The 19699-nt window shown below is 37.3% G+C and overlaps 1 protein-coding gene across 1 annotated transcript in view; it reads right to left on the bottom strand.

Moving 5' to 3' along the window:
- The window catches only part of REEP3 (receptor accessory protein 3), a 102883-nt gene that overhangs the window by 45584 nt on the left and 37600 nt on the right, over positions 1-19699 (bottom strand). The window contains exon 2 of the mRNA XM_039217459.1: positions 13058-13130. Within this exon, the coding sequence (XP_039073390.1) occupies positions 13058-13130 (73 nt within the window). The remainder of the gene's footprint in view (positions 1-13057; positions 13131-19699) is intronic.

The raw sequence follows: 19699 nt of genomic DNA on the forward strand, positions 1-19699 counted from the left end.
AATTTCACATATATGTGGAATTTAAGAAACAAAACAAAGGAGCATAGGGAAAAAAAGAGAGGCAAACCAAGAAAGAGATTCTTAACTACAGAGAAAAAACTGATAACTACCAGAGGGGAGGTGGATGGGGATGGGTTAAATAGGTGATGGATTAAGGAGGGCACTTGTTCTGATGAGCACTGGATGATGTATGGAGCTGATGAATCACCGTATCGTACAACTGCAACTAATAGTACACTGTATATTAACTGGAATTTTAATAAAAACATTAAAAAAGATGCCTATTGGAAACCTTTTAAGTTAATACAATATTTTAAAAGAAAATTACTCAACTCAGTCTATTTTTGTGACTTTTCAAGACCTTTTGGAGATTGCTTTCCCATGTTACTGACAGAGTTTGGGTCTGTGGTTTAAAAAAAAAAAAGGGAATCAGTCTATATTCATTCTGATAGCCAAAAGATAGACAAAATTTCATATATTTGAACTTTAAAATTTTTTAAATTTATTTTGAGAGAGAGAGAGAGAGAGAGAGATAGGATATGAGCAGGGGAGGGGTTAGAGAGAGGGAGACACAGAAAATAAAACTTTTAAAATTTATTTTTGAGAGAGAGAGACACACACACACACAGAATCCGAAGCAGGCTCCACAGAGCTTGACACGGGGCTTGAACTCGTGAACAGTGAGATCATGAACTGAGCTGAAGTCAGATGTTTATTAACCGACTGAGCCACTAAGGGGTCCCAAAATTTCATACATTTGTATAATTCGATATATTTAAAATTTTTTGTAATCTTTCAAAAGAACTTCATGATTTTACAATTTTATAATATTTCTGAAGTAACACTCCTCATGAACTTTTAAAATTACATGAGGTTTGGGGAAAATACTTTTCTTTCTTACTTAGCTAAAATCTTAAGATACAGTTCTAGCTGTTATATTTTTAGAAGGACCTTTCACAGTGTGGTGGCGATCTGGCTGACAATCTCATTATTATACCTGTGGTTGGGAAAGCACTGTATTTCTAAAATTATGTATGGAAAGATGAAGTCCATATCTGAACATAACAAAGGTAGATCCTGGAATTGTGTAAAAGGGAAAATTTCTCTGCAAAAATATTGTTTTGCAATATTTTGCAAATTTTGGCTGAAAGGGAAAAAGTTTAGGTTTATTTATCAGAAAAGATTCATTTTCTAAAAATGAAAAAAATTTAGTGAAAATATAAAATTTTTAAGCATTTCTTTTTTTCTTTTAGAGAAAGAGAGTGTGTGCCCATGCATACAGGAGCGGGGGAGGGGCAGAGAGAGAGAGAGGAAGAGAGAATCTTAAGCATGCTCCACACCCGGCACAGAGCCAAAGTGGGGCTTGATCTCATGACCATGGGAAATCAAGAGTTGGACACTTACCCAATTGAGCCACCCAGGTGCCCCCCAAAAAATTTTAAGTAAGAATTCTTAGTAGTTTAATATTTTTAAATTTTAATTTAGCATTGCTTGCTTAAATCTTTTCTGATCTCTCATTGTGTCACTCCCTTTTCTATTCCTCTCCCTACTTTAACTATTTCAAGTGTTTATCTTATTAGACTTACTTAAGGGAACAATTCTTACTTTAATCCCCTCAATTTTGCTTTTTATTTTTATTTCTGCTTTTTTATTGCTTTGTTCATCCTACTTCCTTTACAGACTCTTTTATTCTGGTATTTTTTTCTTGCATTGTTGAGTTCAGTGTTTCACTTTCTTCCTTTTTAAAAATTTTTTTAAAAATATTTTTTATTTATTTCTAAGAGAGAGAGTGAGAGAGAGACAGCGTGAGCAGGGGAGGGTCAGAGAGAGAGGGAGACACAGACTCTGAAACAGGCTTCAGGCTTTGAGCTGGCAGTCAGCACAGAGCCCAACGTGGGGCTCGAACCCATGAACGCGAGATCGTGACCTAAGCGAAAGTTGGACGCTTAACTGACTAAGCCACCCAGGCGCCCCACTTTCTTCCTTTTTAAAATACAGGTTTTTTTTGGGACCCCTGGGTGGCTCAGTCGGTTCACCATCCGACTTTGGCCCAGGTCATGATCTCACGGTTCCTGGGTTTGAGCCCTGCGAGGGGCTCTGTGCTGACAGCTAGCTCAAAGCCTGGAGCCGGTTTCAGATTCTGTGTCTCCCTCTCTCTCTCTTAGAAATAAATAAAACATTTAAAAAAAAACAAACAAAAATACAGGCTTTCTTTCCTTTTTAAAAAGTATTTTTAAAAGAGAAAGAGTAAGAGCGGGGGAGGGGCGGGAGGAGCAGAGGACCTAAAATGGGGTGTGAGCCCCAGGCAGGGCTCTAACTCATGAACCATGAGATCATGATCTAAGCCGAAACTGGATGCTTAACTGATGGGCCCTTCAGGCGCCCCTGAAATACAGGCTTTCAAAGTGATTCAGAATATCAATTGTAATATGAATTACTGTCATATTTATTTTTAAATTCATTTAGTAGTGCACTTCTGATTTTCTCTTGTACTCAGTTGTGATTTCTCCGTTCTGGAGCTTATTGGGGGTTTCTTCGCAGCAGAGAGGTTATGGTTTGTGAGCAGGTAATGGGGGGACGCAGAACACTGGCTGCCTCTGAACATGGTCCCCCCACTGAGGGTGGTGGCAGTCCTTCCTGGTTGCTGTAGCTTTTAGGATTTTAAGCTGTTCCATCACGGGATTAGGGTGGAGGTGGCTAGGCGTCCCTCCAATTTACTACTTAACAACATTTCCTTTAATGGAAACAACGGTTTCTGTCCCTGTTTTTAAAAAGTCTATTTCCATTGGCACTACAGTTGGTAAAATTCTTCCTAGACATTAGCAAAAGCCCGAGTTAGCCTCGTAGGTTTAAATGTTTCTGTGTGAATTTTTTTCCCCCTTTGTGTATATTTTCCAAAGCATTTGCACGGGAAGCTAGTAAAGGATAAGGCTGCTGCAGTCGGCTGGCTACATTTTAGCGTGAAAACTGTGGGGATGCTTTTCGAATGACTTCATAAAGGTCAAGGGTACTCTAATTCACATTCAAAATTTTTTTTCTTATTTTATTTTATTTTATTTTATTTTATTTTATTTTATTTTATTTTATTTTATTTTATTAAGTTTATTTATTGTTGAGAGAGAGAGCCTGCGCAAGCACACAATCAGGGAAGGGGCAGAGAAAGAGGGAGACACGGAATCTGAAACAGGCCCCAGGCTGAACTGTCAGCACAGAGCCTGACATAGGGCTGAAACTCACTATCTGTGAGATCATGACCTGAGTCCAAGTTGGAACTTAACTGACTGAGCCACACAGGCGCCCCTCACATTCTAAAATTTTAGAAAAAACTGCTAGGCATTTGTTAAACACCTTCCCCAATTAAGTAACTTTATTTAAATTTAACACTTGTTTCCTAAAGTGGATCCACTGTTATGGTCATGAGATGATCATGAAGAAATTGTTTCTAGAAAACGTAAGGAAGAGTATAAGTCACTTAATTATAGCAGAATCAATTCCCTCAGCAGTGAAGTTACATACTGGATATGTATTATATATATAATACATAAACTTGGCACATCAAGAATTAGGTTTATAAAAGAATATTTGTCACCTGCTTTACTTCAAGTAAATGTAAGTAGATTTAGTTCATTAAAGGATAATGGATTGTCCCAAATAACTTTATTCAAGTGATTTTTATTTATCAATACTTGATTTACAAACCATATAACTCAAGACATGATACACATGTATGTCAATTAAAATTAAACTTCAAAATTATTGTCAAAAATCTAAAAGAAATGGTGTCTATTACAACTTTAAATCTGTCTTCTATGTGAGCACATTTTAAAAACCAATGATAATTGTTTATTTCATGATAAAATAAGTTTTATTTGATATCACAGTATATTTCAACCGGAAGTATTCTACTCACAAGCTCAATTTGGGAATGTGGGTAAAGATGATAAACTGCACATACACATTTAACTGCATCCTCACTACAAATCTCATTAAAACAACAGTAAAAGTGATTTTTTAAAAAGACAAGTCCAGAAGAATAAGAAAAGAAGACAGCAATCCAAATTTTGGGGAGGTAGGAAGGAAGTGGAAGAGGAGCAACTGACTTAGGAAGCCTGAGAAAACTGGATATTAAGCCGACAGTGGGAAAACTGAGAAGCAATCCACCTTTACATTGCAGGGCTACCAAAAGGCTCAAGAAGTGGTGACACAATTCTTGGCCACGAGGGCAAAAGACAGGAAGTATGGTTGTTAAGTCTGCCTGAGCAGCAGGTAGGCCCCCAGATGCTCTCCCCTCTTCGCGGTCAGGCGATGCCCCTCCTTCCTCCAAAAGGAACCCTGTGGCTGATTCTCTGGGAAGAGTCAGAGGGCCTCTGGATTTGCAAATCTCTGGCACAGTTGAGAATGGGAATTAAGTTCTAGTTTATAAATTAAATATTGAGAGCCCCCAACCCTTAGTCTCTCACCGGAATGCTAGCAACCAAGTACCTTTCAGAATAGAAGAATCTTGTCTGAAAACTGACATGAGAGAAAATATCTAAACATACAGACACTGATAATTTTCCCAGGAAACAGTTGTTATGGTTTGAACTGCATCTCCACAGGTCCACTGACCTGTGGACCCCGCCCCCCTGCCCAGTTGATATGTTGAAGCCATAACTGCCAAGGTGACTGTATTTGGAGACAGGGCCGTTATGGAGGTAATTAAGATTAAATGAGGTCATATGGGGGCTCTTATTTGATAGAACTGGTGTCCTTATAATAGAGAGACACTCACCAGAGGTTTCGTCACATGGGCACCCAGAAAAGCCACATAAGACACAGAAAGAAGGTGGCTGTCTATAAGCCAGGAAATGGCTTCACTCAAAACCAACCCTGATGGACCCTAATCTTGGACCTTCAGCCTCCACAACTGTGAGAAAAACATTTGTGTTGTTTAAGCTACTCACTATATGGTATTTTGTTATGGCAGCCTGTGCTGACTAATACAAAGTTCTCACCCTCAGTGCCTCAAAATGTGACACCATTTGGAAATAGGGTCACCACAGATTTAACTGGTTAAGTGAGGTCATACTGGGGTATGGTGAGCCCTGAATCTAATAGCCTGGTTCCTTGTAAGAAGGAGAGAAGAGACTGTGACACAGACACAAGGGGAGAACACCATGTGACAACAGAGACTGAGACCAAAGTGTGCAGCTGGAAGGGAAGGAATGCCAAGGACTGCTGGCAGCCACCAGGGGCTACCGACAGGCAAGAAAGGGTTCTCCTCAGGGTGCCTGGGGGGTTTAGTCGGTTAAATGTCCAGCTCTTGGCCCAGGTCATGATCTCACAGTTTGTGAGTAAGAGCCCTGCGTTGGGCTCTGTGCTGACAGAGAGCCTGCTTGGGATTCTCTCTCTCTCCCCCTCTCTCTATTCCTTCCTCCTCCCAAAAAATAAATAAATAAACTTAAAAAAAGAAAAGAAAAGAAAGGATTCTCCTTAACAGGTTTCAGAGGGAATATGGCACTGTCCACATCTTGATTATGCACTTCTAGCCTCTAGAGCTGTGAGACAATATATTTCTGTTTTTTTAAGCCACTTGGTTTGTGGTACAACCAGGAACACTGGGAACAAATAACAAGCGCTTCATCAGATCACCCTACAGTGAAGATGACATTCAGCAAGCCTCTTCATGGGCACAGGCCTTCTAACCAGCTTTTGATTATCATACTCAAATGTGAGTGGAGGACCAAGAATTATCCAACATTTGAGAAAATAATGCATGAGAGACAGAGGCTCAAATAAACAAACAAAAACCAGAAGTCAAAGGAGAGACTGTGTAGAAAGAACATGTCTAAAAAAACCCCCATCATTCATATACACAGACAAACAGGAAGCTATTTTAAACAACATAAGTCTAGCACACTATAGGAAAAGGAACATTCAGACAATAAAAAGAGCTCTTAGAAGTTAAACACATAGGAGCAGAAACTGAAGATTAACTAAAGGGTTAGAAGATGATACTGAGAAACTCATCATAAAATAGAGCAAAAAGAAGAAGTGATAGGAAAGAGAAGAAAAAAGATCAGAACATTAGATAATCAGTCCAAGTAGCTTTATAACGGAATAAATGGAATCCCAGACAGAACAGTGAAAGTGAAGTGGAGAAAATCGATAAAGATATAAATTTTAACCGAATTTCCCAGAGCTGACGGACAAAGGATTTCCCAAGTTAAAAGGGAGTAATGAGGATTTAGCAAAATCTATTACAAACGACTCACACCAAGGCACATAATTATGAAATTTTAAACTTAAATTTTCCTCACATGATAAAGATCCCACAGCCGGTGAGAATCAGAATGGCTTCAGGTGTCTCCACAGTAACACTACAGGCTAAAAGGCAATGGAGAAATGCCTTCAAAATTCTGAAGGAAAATTATTTCTGATCTGGCATCTCAAAAAATTTGCCTTTCATACAGCCTTCTCCAGAAGGATATATAGATCTCATTAAAATGAGGAAGTAAACTAAAAACGAGGAAAACAGGAGATTAAGAAATCTAAGGATCTAAAACAAGAGCCAGTCTCTAATATCCACTGGATGATAATGCACTGAGAAGAAATCCACATAACTGCGGCAGAGTTCAGGTGTAAATGTGCAATAATAGAGAATCCCATCTAAGTGAAAAACCAAACAAAAAACAAACCAGAAAACAAGACAATAAATAATGGCAGGGAAAACAAATCATTGTGCAGGAAAAAAAATGGTAATGGTAGGCAACTGTAGAGACCAAATGCAAATATTGTTTATATCATGAAAAATACTATAAAACAGGTACTATTATATGTCAGGTACTGACTTAAATGCTTTATGTTCATTAACTCATAGAATTCTCACCACCACCTGAGGAGGTAAGTACTATAAGAGTTCTCATTTTACAGATAAGGAAACGGAGGCACAGGAAGGTCAGATAACTTGTACAAAGACATAACAGATAGGACTTGGATGTTAACCCAGGCAGGGCAACCTGGTTCTAGATGCTGTGTTCTTTATTTGTTTAGTCTACTGCTTCTCTCTTTCTAACTTAGCCTACATAATGCAAATATTGAATACTGATCCAACACAAATTACACTGTAATGACCCTGGGAGGCTATAATGGACAGGGAAATATGCATGTGTATACCGATATGGGGTAACTACTATTAATCATCTTTAATAATAGAAATAAGTCAACTGAGGGGCGCCTGGGTGGCTTAGTTGTTAAGCGTCTGACTTTCGCTTATGTCATGATCTCGCGGTTCATGGGTTCGAGCCCCGTGTCGGGCTCTGTGCTGACTGCCAGCTCACAGCCTGGAGCCTGTTTCAGAGTCTGTGACTCTCTCTCTCTCTCTCTGACCCTCCCCTGCTCATGCTGTCTCTCTCTCTCTCCTAGAAATAAAACATTTAAAAAATTAAAAAAAAAGTTAAAAAAAAATAAGTCAACTGATAATGTCCATCTTAAAAATTAAGAAATAGCAATATAAGGATGTTATTTAGATATGGAAATAAATACTAAAGGATTCAGCTAAAAGAGCTGAAAGTAGTTGCCTCTAGACAGAAACAGGGATGGGGAAGGTGGAGAATTCTTGTTCTTTTCATAATAAGCTTTAGAAAACTATTTGATTTTTAAAATTACAAATAATTACAGCTTTGATAAAAATATAAACTAAATTAGAAGCAGATCAGAGTGGAAAATAAACAGATAAACATGTGGTCTAATAAGACTAATTTTCTAAAATTCCATCTTAATCAGTGGGTTAACCTTTATACTTCGCAAATTAAAACCTTTGAATCAAAGGAGTATTTTTAATCCAAAATATGAAAAGATGCCTGGAAAACACTTCTTGACAAAAAAAAAAAGTACTTTATTGCATCTTTCCCCCTTCTCTACTCTAAAACTAATACATAATGTCAGATTTTACCAATTGACAAGAACTAGGATGTGGTATATTTGTTCATTTTCATATCACACAAACATTTAGGAAAAATTAGGTCTCTTTCAAAACCAAGTCAATAGGGTTTTAGAGGGCTATTTCCTTTTTTCTTAAGTTTATTTATTTATTTTAAGAAAATGTGTGTGTGTGAATGGGGGAGGAGCAGAGAGAGAGAGAAGAGAGAGAATCCCAAGTAGGCTACACACTGTCAGTGCAGACCCCGATCTGGGGCTTGAACCCCGAACCAGGAGATCATGACCTGTGTTGAAGTCAGGCTCTTAGCTGACTGAGCCCTCCAGGATCCCCTAGAGAGCTATTTCTAAGCCTTTAAAAGAGTAATCTCCCAGAATTTTCTCTGTTCTTTGTTCTTGCTCACAGTAAATCTCAGGACCAAATGTCTGATTTTGATTTTTAAGTGCTGTTAGCCAATCTTTTCATTGCCACGTTCTTAGAATAAGAACACGGTTTCCTAGAAAAGCTACAGCAATTACACATGACTTGGAAATAAACACTCTATTTTCAAGTCACGAGATGGTATAAGCCTAAAAAAATTTGCAAAACCATACTAATTCTTCAGTAAGTTTACATTTCAATTACTGCAAGGCTGAAAGACTTTAAGTAGGCCATATCAGCCACACTATACAGGAAATTATATCCTAGGAAAGCTCTGTTTTAAAAATAGGCAAAGGAAGAAAGGAAGGTTGCCAAAATACACAGCACTTTCCATTTGTTTTGATTTGAGCACAGCATCTGTTTTATCAGGTGCAATCTACTGTTTGTAGGCTTAAGGGGAATGGTAGTAGTTAGGGTGGAAAGAAGTAAATTAATCTAAAATGTTTGCTTTCTGAAAACAATTTTGAAGTAGATATCAGTGGAATTTAGGTAATAACCAAATACCACAAAGACACTGAGCTTTGGGATAAGTCAGAATGGACTGTGTACTCCTTAACCCAGCAGAATCAAAGCTGAGAAACTAGACCAATCTACTTAAGAAATGTACATGCTCTTCAACTCTTCTTCATTTTCTTATTCATTCATTCACTCATTCATTTAAACAATACTGAGTACCTATTATATATACCATGTACTGTTCTAGGTAGGGAAACGTATCAAGTAACAAAACAAAACTCTATGGAGCTGTTTCTGGTGGGGAGGACAAACACGTACAAATAATGTATCAGATAATATGCAAGGCTATTAAAAATATAACAGGGAAATATGAAGAAGGTTAACTTTGCTAAGAAACTACCATATGCAAAACCAAACAAATTAGGATGGGATCACTATATAGGAAAACTTTATGAGAACAGAGTTCTAGTAAAACTGTTATAATCAGAGTTTAAATTAAGGTTAAGTCAGACTCAGCAAGAAAATAATATTCAAGCATTTTGTCAAAAGCAAATTTAGGTTTGGGCACCTGAGTGGCTCATGGAGTTAAGTTTCCAACTCCTGATTTTGGCTCAGGTCATGATCTCCAGGTTTGTGAGACTGAGCTATGCAATGGGCTCAGCACAGAGCATGGAGCCTGCTAGGGATTCTCTCCCTCTCTCTCTGCCTCATCCCCCTTTGTGCGCACACGCACTTGCACTCTCTCTCAAAATAAATTCATAAACTTAAAAAAAGTAAATTTAGGTTGGAAATACTTACCTGCCAACACTTTCAAAACCTTCTAATTTCATCTGCAGCCATTCTGATCATAACTGATTTCGACGTTTAGAAGTCCTGCCCTAGTACTGGTTAAACAGCCTCACTGCCCTTCTTTGAAAATATTCTCATTTTTGTGGTCCCTGAAGGTCTACTTAGGAAGCACATGCACTGACTGGTTGTGAAAACTGTTTTACAAGGTACAATCCTCACCTCCTCTTCTAAAGGTAGCATGGTAGAACAGAAAGAATGAAATATTTGTAACAACGTATCCAATCTGGTACCATTCCTGCCTTAATGTTCCATATTACCCTGGGCAAGTCAATTTATTTCTCTGAGAGTGTAATACTGAAATATTCCCCCTGTTTGTTTGTTTATTTATGTATTTATATTTGAAGTGAGGACCAGTGAGATACTATGGTGTGCAGAAAAATGTCTCCCTCCCCCAAAGATGTCCATGTCCTACCTAATTCCTAAAACCCATGAGTATATTAGGTTACATGGTAAAGGAGTAATCAGGCTGCAGATGGAATTCAGGTTGCTAATCAGCTGACCCTAAGATGGGGGAGAGGATCCTGGGTTACTCAGGTGGACCCAATGTAATCACAAGCATCCTTACAAGTGGAAGTGGGAGGCAGAGGAGAGAACCAGAGGGAGGGATGGAAATGTGAGAAGTTTCAGCTCAACATTTCTGGCTTTGAAGCTAATGAATAGAACCATAAGTCAAGGATGCAGGCAGCCTGTAGAAGCTAGAAAAAGTAAGGAAAAAGATTTTCCTTTAGAGACTCCAAAAAGAGTAGAGCCCTGTAGATCCATTTCAGATTTCTGATCCCTAGGACAGTAAGAGAATAAATACATTAGGGTTGGTTTAAGCTGGTAAGTATTTGGCAACTTGTTATAGTAGCAATTGCAAACAGTAATATTTAAAATTATTTTTGAGGGGCGCCTGGGTGGCTTAGTCGGTTAAGCGTCCGACTTTCGCTTAGGTCATGATCTCGCGGTTCGTGGGTTCGAGCCCCGCGTCGGGCTCTGTGCTGACTGCCAGCTCAGAGCCTGGAGCCTGTTTCAGTCTGTGACTCCCTCTCCCTCTGACCCTCCCCTGCTCACGCTGTCTCTCTCTCTCTCCTAGAAATAAATAAAACATTAAAAAAAAAATAAAAGTATTTTTGAAACTGGTAGGAAATCCTATGAATGCAAATGTTCTACTAGGAGATCTCAGCTTGGCCTCTCTGGCAGCCTTGATGGCAGACAACTTGGTCTTCACGTCTTCCGAGTTGTAGCACATTTCCTTGTCGAAAGCAAATGCCCTGCCTTTTGATTCAATACTTCCTTACCATTTTTGCTTTTAGCTTTCATTTCATTTGTAGAGAGTTGATTTCCATGTAATTACCAAACCACATTCCTTTCTACTTCCCTAGTTTTTCCATCAGTTTGAATAAGAATATTACTGGATTCTCTTCCATAGTTTAACTTATGAAGCAGAATTAAAATTTCAGGGTTTGACCATTCTTATTCATCCCAAATTTGTAGAATAATACAGTAATAAAAATTTGAGTGTTTATTAAGATTTCAAACACACAAACCCATGTTTTTAAGTCTCTAAAAATTAACACTAACAAAGTTAAACTGATGCATAGTAAGAAATAGACTAATATTTGATAATGGCTCTTAAGCTAATCCCTATATAACACCATCCTTTCTTCTCTTTTAGCATTAGTTTATAAATGACAGGCCTATTTCATTTTATTTACCTTCATATTTCTTACAGTTATCCCCTTTTTATTTTAGGGCATGGTATCTGTGTGCCCACTGATTATCTCTGTACCACTAGAGCTTCTCATATAAACTTCATTTTCAATTTGTACTTAATTTTTTCCCCAACAAAATCATCCAGATTTGGAGGGAAGTTAGGAGAATACAATAAGCACAGAAATACACACAAAGACAGACAGAGGCACACGAGTTATTACATATCCTGGGTTTATAATACTTTGTAGGTGAAATAATGGTCGCAAAGTTGAGAAACTTCATCCTGTATTTCTATTTATTTATTTATTTATTTATTTATTTATTTATTTATATTTCTAGGAGAGAGAGAGAGAGACAGCGTGAGCAGGGGAGGGTCAGAGAGAGAGAGGGAGACACAGACTCTGAAACACGCTCCAGGCTCTGAGCTGGCAGTCAGCACAGAGCCCGACGCGGGGCTCGAACCCACTAACCCCGAGATCATGACCTAAGTGAAAGTCGGACGCTTAACCAACTAAGCCACCCAGGCGCCCCCATCCTGTATTTCAACTGTAGAGTTAATCAGATTCAGAAAAAAGATCTCCTTTAATAACAATATGACAAACATTCCAAATGAGGAGGAATGTATTGGCTAGTACAGGTGACCCTTGAACAACTCGGATTTGAACTGTGCAGGTCCACTTATGCATAAATTTGTTTTTCACCCGTTAACGTATTTTCCCTTCCCTATGATTTTTCTTAGCCTCTTTCCTCTACCTTACTTTTTCCTTTTCAATGTTTACTTTTGAGAGAGAGGGAGAGGGAGGGGGAGGCGGAGAGAGAGGAGAGAGAGAGGTAAACACAGAATCTGAAGCAAGCTCTAGGCTCCCAGCTGTCAGCACAGAGCCAGATGCAGGGCTTGAACACACAGACCGTGAGATCATGACCTGAGATGAAGTCGGACACTTAACTGACTGAGCCACCCAGGAGCCCCTCCAGCTTACTTTTAATATAGTATAAAACACATATACATGTGTTTACTTTATGGGTAAGTCTTCTGATCCGCAGTAGGCAATTAATAGTTAAGTTTTTGGGGAGTTAAAAATTATACTGCTGTCAGTACAGAGCCTGCTTGGATCCTCTGTAACCCTTTCTCTCTGCCCCTCCCCTGCTCTCTCTCTCTTTCTCTCTCTCAAAAACTAAATAAACATTAAAAAATTAAAAAAAATTATACTCGGATTTTCCACTACGGAGTAGGGGGAGGTTGGTGGCTCTAACCCCTGTGCTGTTCAAGGGTCAACTGTAGAGTCCGATTTAAGAAGGAAAAAGACTGCTATTGTGAGTAATGATGAGACATCTGTAAATCAATTAAAAAGGGACAAACCAGCTATGAAGAAAGGAAAAGGTTTGGAGTAAGAGCTATGTTCTCAGTGTACCTATAAATTTACAAGGCTAAAAAACAGACAGCCACTAACTTCTTATACTGGAACTTAGACAAAATGAGTAAGAGATCCAATTACTCACTGGATCATACACTTATTTAAATACCAGCTGACAGGGAACTTTTTTTGAAACTCCACTTTGGAACTGTATTCAAAATTATTTTAAAAAGACTAACTTCGTATTTATATAACTTTTTAAACCAAAAACATTATCTCAGCTATTTCTAAAATAATGATTTTCTGGTCTTATATATCACAGATATGTTAAGCTAGAATTAATCACCCATAAAACTATACTTACATACTCCTTCACGTTTTTTGTTTTCACAGCTTTGTATGAATAATATGCAGGATAAAGCATTCCAAACACCAACCTAAAAGTAAAAAGAATGAGAGACTAATCAAATACAACAATGCTTTTAACAGCTCGTAAAAATTTTGCCTAATAGAAAAATAGAAACTACATAGGAAATATGCAGTAATGTAAATTTGTATAAATGCATATTTGTGCACAGACTAAGTCCACTCAGAAAGCAAAGTAAAAATACTTTTGTAACAAAAAGAGGATTTCAATATTCTAGGTATAGTATCATGGGAAAAATGATATTTAAAAAATCACCTTTAAAAAAATCTTTCTCCTTATACACCTGAAACTAACAACACTGTTAATTATATCTGAATTTTAAAATAAAACTCCTTTTCATTACAAAAAATATTCTATGATTCCTTGAACATTTGGAAAATGTAGAAACTCACCAAGAATAAAAAAATGTCCCAACTCTACCAGAGATACCTGCAGGCAACATTTTATTGTATGTAAATCCTACTTTTTATCCACATGTAACACTCCCAAAACCCAAATATAACATGTATGTACATGCACAACTTGTAATACAAGTGGTCCTTTACTCCATTATTTTGAGAAGCACTGAGCTCTAATTATAATGATGGTACTGTCAATACTTGATATATTACAACATGCATTAAAATAGCTTTCTTTAAACATTTATAAAATGCTTAAATCATTAACAGGACTTATTTAATGCCATCTGTAAAGATTACTTTGCCAAATCCCAGACACAGCAGATATGTACAATCACACATAAAATGAAAGGATAGACACAGAAGTGGCATGACACAGTATATATATGGTTTACAGTTGGCATTTTCATGTAATACATCATGGAATTTTTTGTCTGCGAATATTCTACAGTGTGTATTCTTAACATCTTCATTACATTCCACACTGAGATTCCCTTAGTTTATTTAAATAGTCCTATGTTAATAGGCCTTAGGCTTTTGGTCAATTTCCAGGTTTTTGCTATTGCATGTGACATAAAAACATTTCTCTGTACATTGATACTCACTTCCTGCTTGGGATGTAGCTGCTTCAAACAATACATACATTTTTACCTATTACCAAAATGCCCTCCAGAGAAGCAGTTGTACTTTACATTCCTATACACTGCTGATGATGGGTATTATTATTAATTTTTTTTAGGTGTGTCAGATGTTTTAATATACACTCCTGAATAGCAGTACACAAGATTTTCTTTTGAAGTGTTTAGTGGCCTTTTGATGCACAGGGTACATGATATCTTGTTGTCTACTTTTCTGGTCTATTTAAAAAGAATCTTTTGGAATAGTTTTAATTTTACAGAAAAGTTACAGTATACTATAGTTACTGTCTGCTGTATGTCATGTTTCCCCTAGTATCTAGTCTTGCATTAGCATGGTATGTTTGTCATGATTAAGAAACCAATATTGGTACATTATTAACTAAAGTCCATCCTCTCTTCAGATTTCTTTAGTTTTTACCTACTATCCGTTTTCTGTTCCGAGATTCCATCCAGCATAGCACCTATGTTTACTTGTCATGTCTCCTTAGCTCCTCTTGGTTGTAAAAAACAAAAACAAAACAAAACAAAAACCCAAAAAACAGTTTCTCAGACTTTTCTTCAGAAACGACCTTGAGAGTTTTGAGGAGTATTATTCAAGAATACTGGAGGAGGTCCCTTTACTGGAATTTGTCTGATGTTTTTCTCATAATTAAACAGAGGTATGGGTTTTTGGAAGGAAGATCGCAAGAGGTATAGTACCATTTCATCCTTATTATATCAAGGACACACTATCAACATGACTTGATGTTAACCTTGACCACCTGGTTGAGGTAGTGTTTGACAGACTTAACTGTAAGGTTACTTCCCACCTCACCCCTGTCCATTCTTCAGAAAAAAGCCACAATGCACAGGCCATACTTGAGCAGGTGGTTATGTTCCTGGAGTATCTACATGAATTATTTGTAATTTTTCTGCAAAGGAGATTAGTCTATTCTCCATTTATTTATTCAATAATTTATTTATATCAATATGGACTCTTATATTTTTATTTTACACATTGGGTTCTAATCCAATAGTACTTCATTTTGTTGCCCAAGGCTTTGAACACTAAGGTCTTTCCGTCTGCACCTGTGTCCCTCTGACGGACCTAGAACTGTGAGGGTTTTTGAGCAGTTTGCTACTTTCTGGCACTACATTATGCCTGGGTTCATCCCGTGTATTTTCTGCGTCATTAATAGAATCAGTCATTTCTCCAAGGAGCCTTGGTTCTTTTCACTGGAGGATGGTATTTAAGACCAAGTTCTGGGGACTACATATGCTCACTGTTACTGGAGTGTTGTGGGTGCTAGACCTTTTTTTTTTTTTTTTTGCCTATTTTGCATATTAACCAACTTTTGTCTAAGTTGTTACCTTTTGATTCTAAAGTTTGCTAAAATATGTGTTAAATTATGCTTGTTGGGTTGTCATTAAAAAGATACCACAGGCTAGATGGCTTAAACAAAGATATGTATCTTTTCATAGTTTTGGAGGCTAAAAGGCCAAGATGAAGGTGTCAGCAGATGTGGTTTCTTTTGAAGTCTTTCTCCTTGGACTGTGATCGCCACTTTCTCACTGTGTCCTCACATGGTCATCCCTTGGACTGTGTAAACATGGCTTATAAGAACACCAATCATATTTTAAAACACTCTAAAGGCCTCATTTTAATTTAATTACTTTGTTTAATTTTTTTTTTTTTTTATCTCCAAACAGTCACATTCTGAGGTACCGCGGGTTAGGACTTCAACAAATGCATTTGGAAAGAGGACACAATTCAGCCCTTAATATATATATTTATGAGCTTTTATATTAAATAAGTGTTTCCATTTATATTAAGTAAGCTTTTCTCACACTGAGAATGAATATCTAAATTTCTATACTTTTAGTTCATTTATAGTTTATTTTTTGGTGAGGGAAGGATAGCAAATCCCTGGTGACTTTATTATCTTGAGGTCAAAAAAATGAACCCTGGGGTTGGGGCTGATGTCACCAGTTTCAGAGGAATACCAAATCTTCTGCTGGGGATTTTACCTTCACCAACTGGAAGCCACATTATTAACAATTGCTGTCTTACCTAACAACACTACCCTGTGAAGGCTACTTCAGCAGAAGTCAATCCAGATTCTGTATATGGGATTTTTAGCTGTGCCACAGAACCTAGGGCTTTACGATTTAACACAGGGCAACCCCCAAAAGGCACAGAGTCTATCTAGCCTAGTGACTTCTGAGAAAGCGACTAACCTTAAGAACTGAAGAACAAGAACACAATTTCCAGGTCTGTTGTATGTTCATCCCCACTGCTGACACAAGGTAGAATCCCACAGTTAGTCATGATATTTCTAGTTTACATATTCAAGTTAATTTTAGTTCACTTTGTGTTTCCCTTTGGACTTTGGATATAATCACTTATCTGCCATGGTCCTATGTCACCACTGGATTTAAATTCAACATGAGACTCTTTATTTCTGTCACCATATGGACCTTGGGCTCCTCCTTCCCCTGCTATAATATCTATCCAATCTCTAACCCAGTCCTGTTGCTTTTTCCTTGGTGAGAGTCCAAGCATCCATCTTCCTGTTTTATTTTCAAACCTATGGTTAATAATACATTTAGGCTCATGACATCTCATCTGACTTACTGAAAAATTTCCCAATACATACCTCTGGCTCCAGTGTCAAATCAATCTTCCTAATATGCTTACTGCACTGTTTTGCTTAAAGACTACAATAGTTTGCCTCTTTACTTCCTTGCTGACCAGCCCCTATGGGGGCTCATCAGAACATCCTTTGAAAACTTCTTCCTTATAAAATCCATCTGTTCCAACATGGTTTTCTCAATATGCCTTTCCCCCCCTTACTCAATCCTTTTTTTCTTCAAGATCTACTACCCCTTCATAGACTTCTAAATTGGTTTGAATTTTAGAATTTGTCAGGATTCATCATTTTGCCTTTAGCATATTCTAGATTGTATTTTTTAATGCCACTGACTTCCAAAACAGATACTTTTCTTTTTTCTTTATTTTTTTTTTTTAATTTTTAAATGTTTTTTATTTACTTCTAGGAGAGAGAGAGAGACAGCGTGAGCAGGGGAGGGTCAGAGAGAGAGGGAGTCACAGACTCTGAAACAGGCTCCAGGCTCTGAGCTGGCAGTCAGCACAGAGCCCGACACGGGGCTCGAACCCACGAACCGCGAGATCATGACCTAAGCGAAAGTCGGATGCTTAACTGACTAAGCCACCCAGGCGCCCCCAAAACAGATAATTTTCTAAGATATAGTAAGGATTTGGTGCTACTTAATACAACACATATAGGTGCTTTGCCTTTATTTTTTAACATCTGTATTGAAAAGAATCAGTCAAATGAATAAACACAATATCCCCTAACATCTAACTCTTCTAAGAGTAGAAAACAATAACATATTTCATTTGGAACATGAGGAAGGCTAAATGTCTTAGTAAATAGTGGGACATTTTGTAAGGACCACCACTATTATAATTTATTACTGCTCTAATGTGAATATTACTGAGTAATTTATTACTAACATCTGTAATATTTTCTAGGTGTTTTTTGTTTTTTTTTCTGGTTTATTTTCTTTAATATTGGGTCTTACTCTGGATGTTTGCGATCTGGGAGGTCGGGCACAAAGCCAGAGTATGAGCACAGTGTATAAAATCAAATAGTTTATTTTAAAAGGCCACCTACAAAATAAACTCGTGGTTTATAAAGAAAGTGTTTGCTACAAATAAAATTCACCCATAAATTTGAATACTGTTTCAGTTCCAGAGGCAGGGAGAAATAGTTACTCATTTCCTCTTAGTCTTATTTCTGCCTAAAGAGGGAAAACTTGCCAAAATACTTATGATACCCTTTCCTCCCACTAAGGTAAAATTTTCTATATGAACACTGGCTATATTGAAAACGGTGTACTATTTTCAAAAAAAAAGGAGATTTTATGGGAATGTAGTAGTAGAGGTGGCCTTTATATCGTATTTCATACACAGCAAATACCTGAAACAGCTATTTTCTGGACAGATGTTTAGACATAAATCCATCCTTCACTGAAACTGTCTTAGAGAAGAACAGTGTGTTCAAAGACCAGTCTCTGAAGCAACTAGTAAGAGTGCTCTTAGTACTAGAATAATGTCCTTAATACATAAAATTTACCTGGATTTCATTAAATATTGATTAAAGCTTTTCCTTATTAAGATTCTAAATACAGCTTACTGTAGGATTTTTAGAAGATGTAAAATAGCAAAAAAAAGGACAAAAATCACTAAGTAATTTCATTACTGAACGAACTATTTCTGTTAAATGTCATTCCAAATATTTGTATATATTTATTATAATTTTTATCAAATGTTCTAAAGTTTGACCTACCATTCTCTTAAATGCTTTAAAAACCAATAAAAATTTAATAACAAAACTGAAAAAAATGAAAACATACAGTGTAGAAACAGAATAGTATTAGTATTATTTCTCTATACCTATCATTTACTTTTAAGAATTACTAACATTGGGGGGCGCCTGGGTGGCTTATTCGGTTAAGCGTCCGACTTTCGCTTAGGTCATGATCTCACGGTTCAAGGGTTCGAGCCCCGCCTAGGGCTCTGTGCTGACTGCCAGCTCAGAGCCTGGAGCCTGTTTCGGAGTCTGTGACTCCCTCTCTCTCTGACCCTCCCCTGCCCACGCTGTCTCTCTCTCTCTCTCCTAGAAATAAATAAAAACATTTAAAAAAATTAAAAAAAAAAAGAATTACTAACATTGGGGCGCCTGGCTGGCTCAGTTGGTTAAGTGTCCGACTTCAGCTCAGGTCATGATGTCACAGCTGTGGGTTCAAGCCCCACATCAGGTTCTCTGCTGTCAGTGCAGAACCAGCTTTGGATCGTCCTTCCTCTTCTCTCTCTCTACCCTTCCCTGGCTTGCACTCTCTCTCTTTCAAAAATAAATCACATTCAAAAAATAATAAGAAAAAGAATATCCTTAACATTAATCCTTAATGTTTTGGTACTTTCTGTTTTTTTTTTTTCTATGATATAAAGAACACTATTTTAAAATATAGTTAACATATTTAAAGACAATATTTTAGAAACAATATTTTATAACTGAATTAAAACATAATTTAAACATAATTAACTGACATTTTAGAGTATATAGATTTTTATCCTGCCCTTTCAGTAAACGTGACATTACAAGCAATTTTCTTACGTCTTTACATATCCTTAAAGAATGTCACTTAAAAACTGCATGGTATGTATGGGGCACCTGTGTGGCTCAGTCAGTTAAGTGTCCAACTCTTGATTTTTGGCTCAGGTCAGCACGTAGAACCTGCTTGGGACTCTCTCTCTCTCTCTGCCTCTCCCCTGCTCACATGTGCTCTCTCTCTTTCTCAAATACATAAACTTAAAAAAAAAACCCTACATGGTATAATATTCCCTCATATGGATGAAAATCACTCAAATCCCTTCCTATGTTTACTATTTTAATTAATGCTATGATGAACCATCTTTCTACGATTACTTATTGACATTTTATGCTAGGAAGGATATGAAGCAGTTTCCATATACTGCT

This window comes from Hyaena hyaena, unplaced genomic scaffold (assembly GCF_003009895.1).
Source record: "Hyaena hyaena isolate Hyena2069 unplaced genomic scaffold, ASM300989v1 scaffold_695, whole genome shotgun sequence".
NCBI lineage: Eukaryota > Metazoa > Chordata > Mammalia > Carnivora > Hyaenidae > Hyaena > Hyaena hyaena.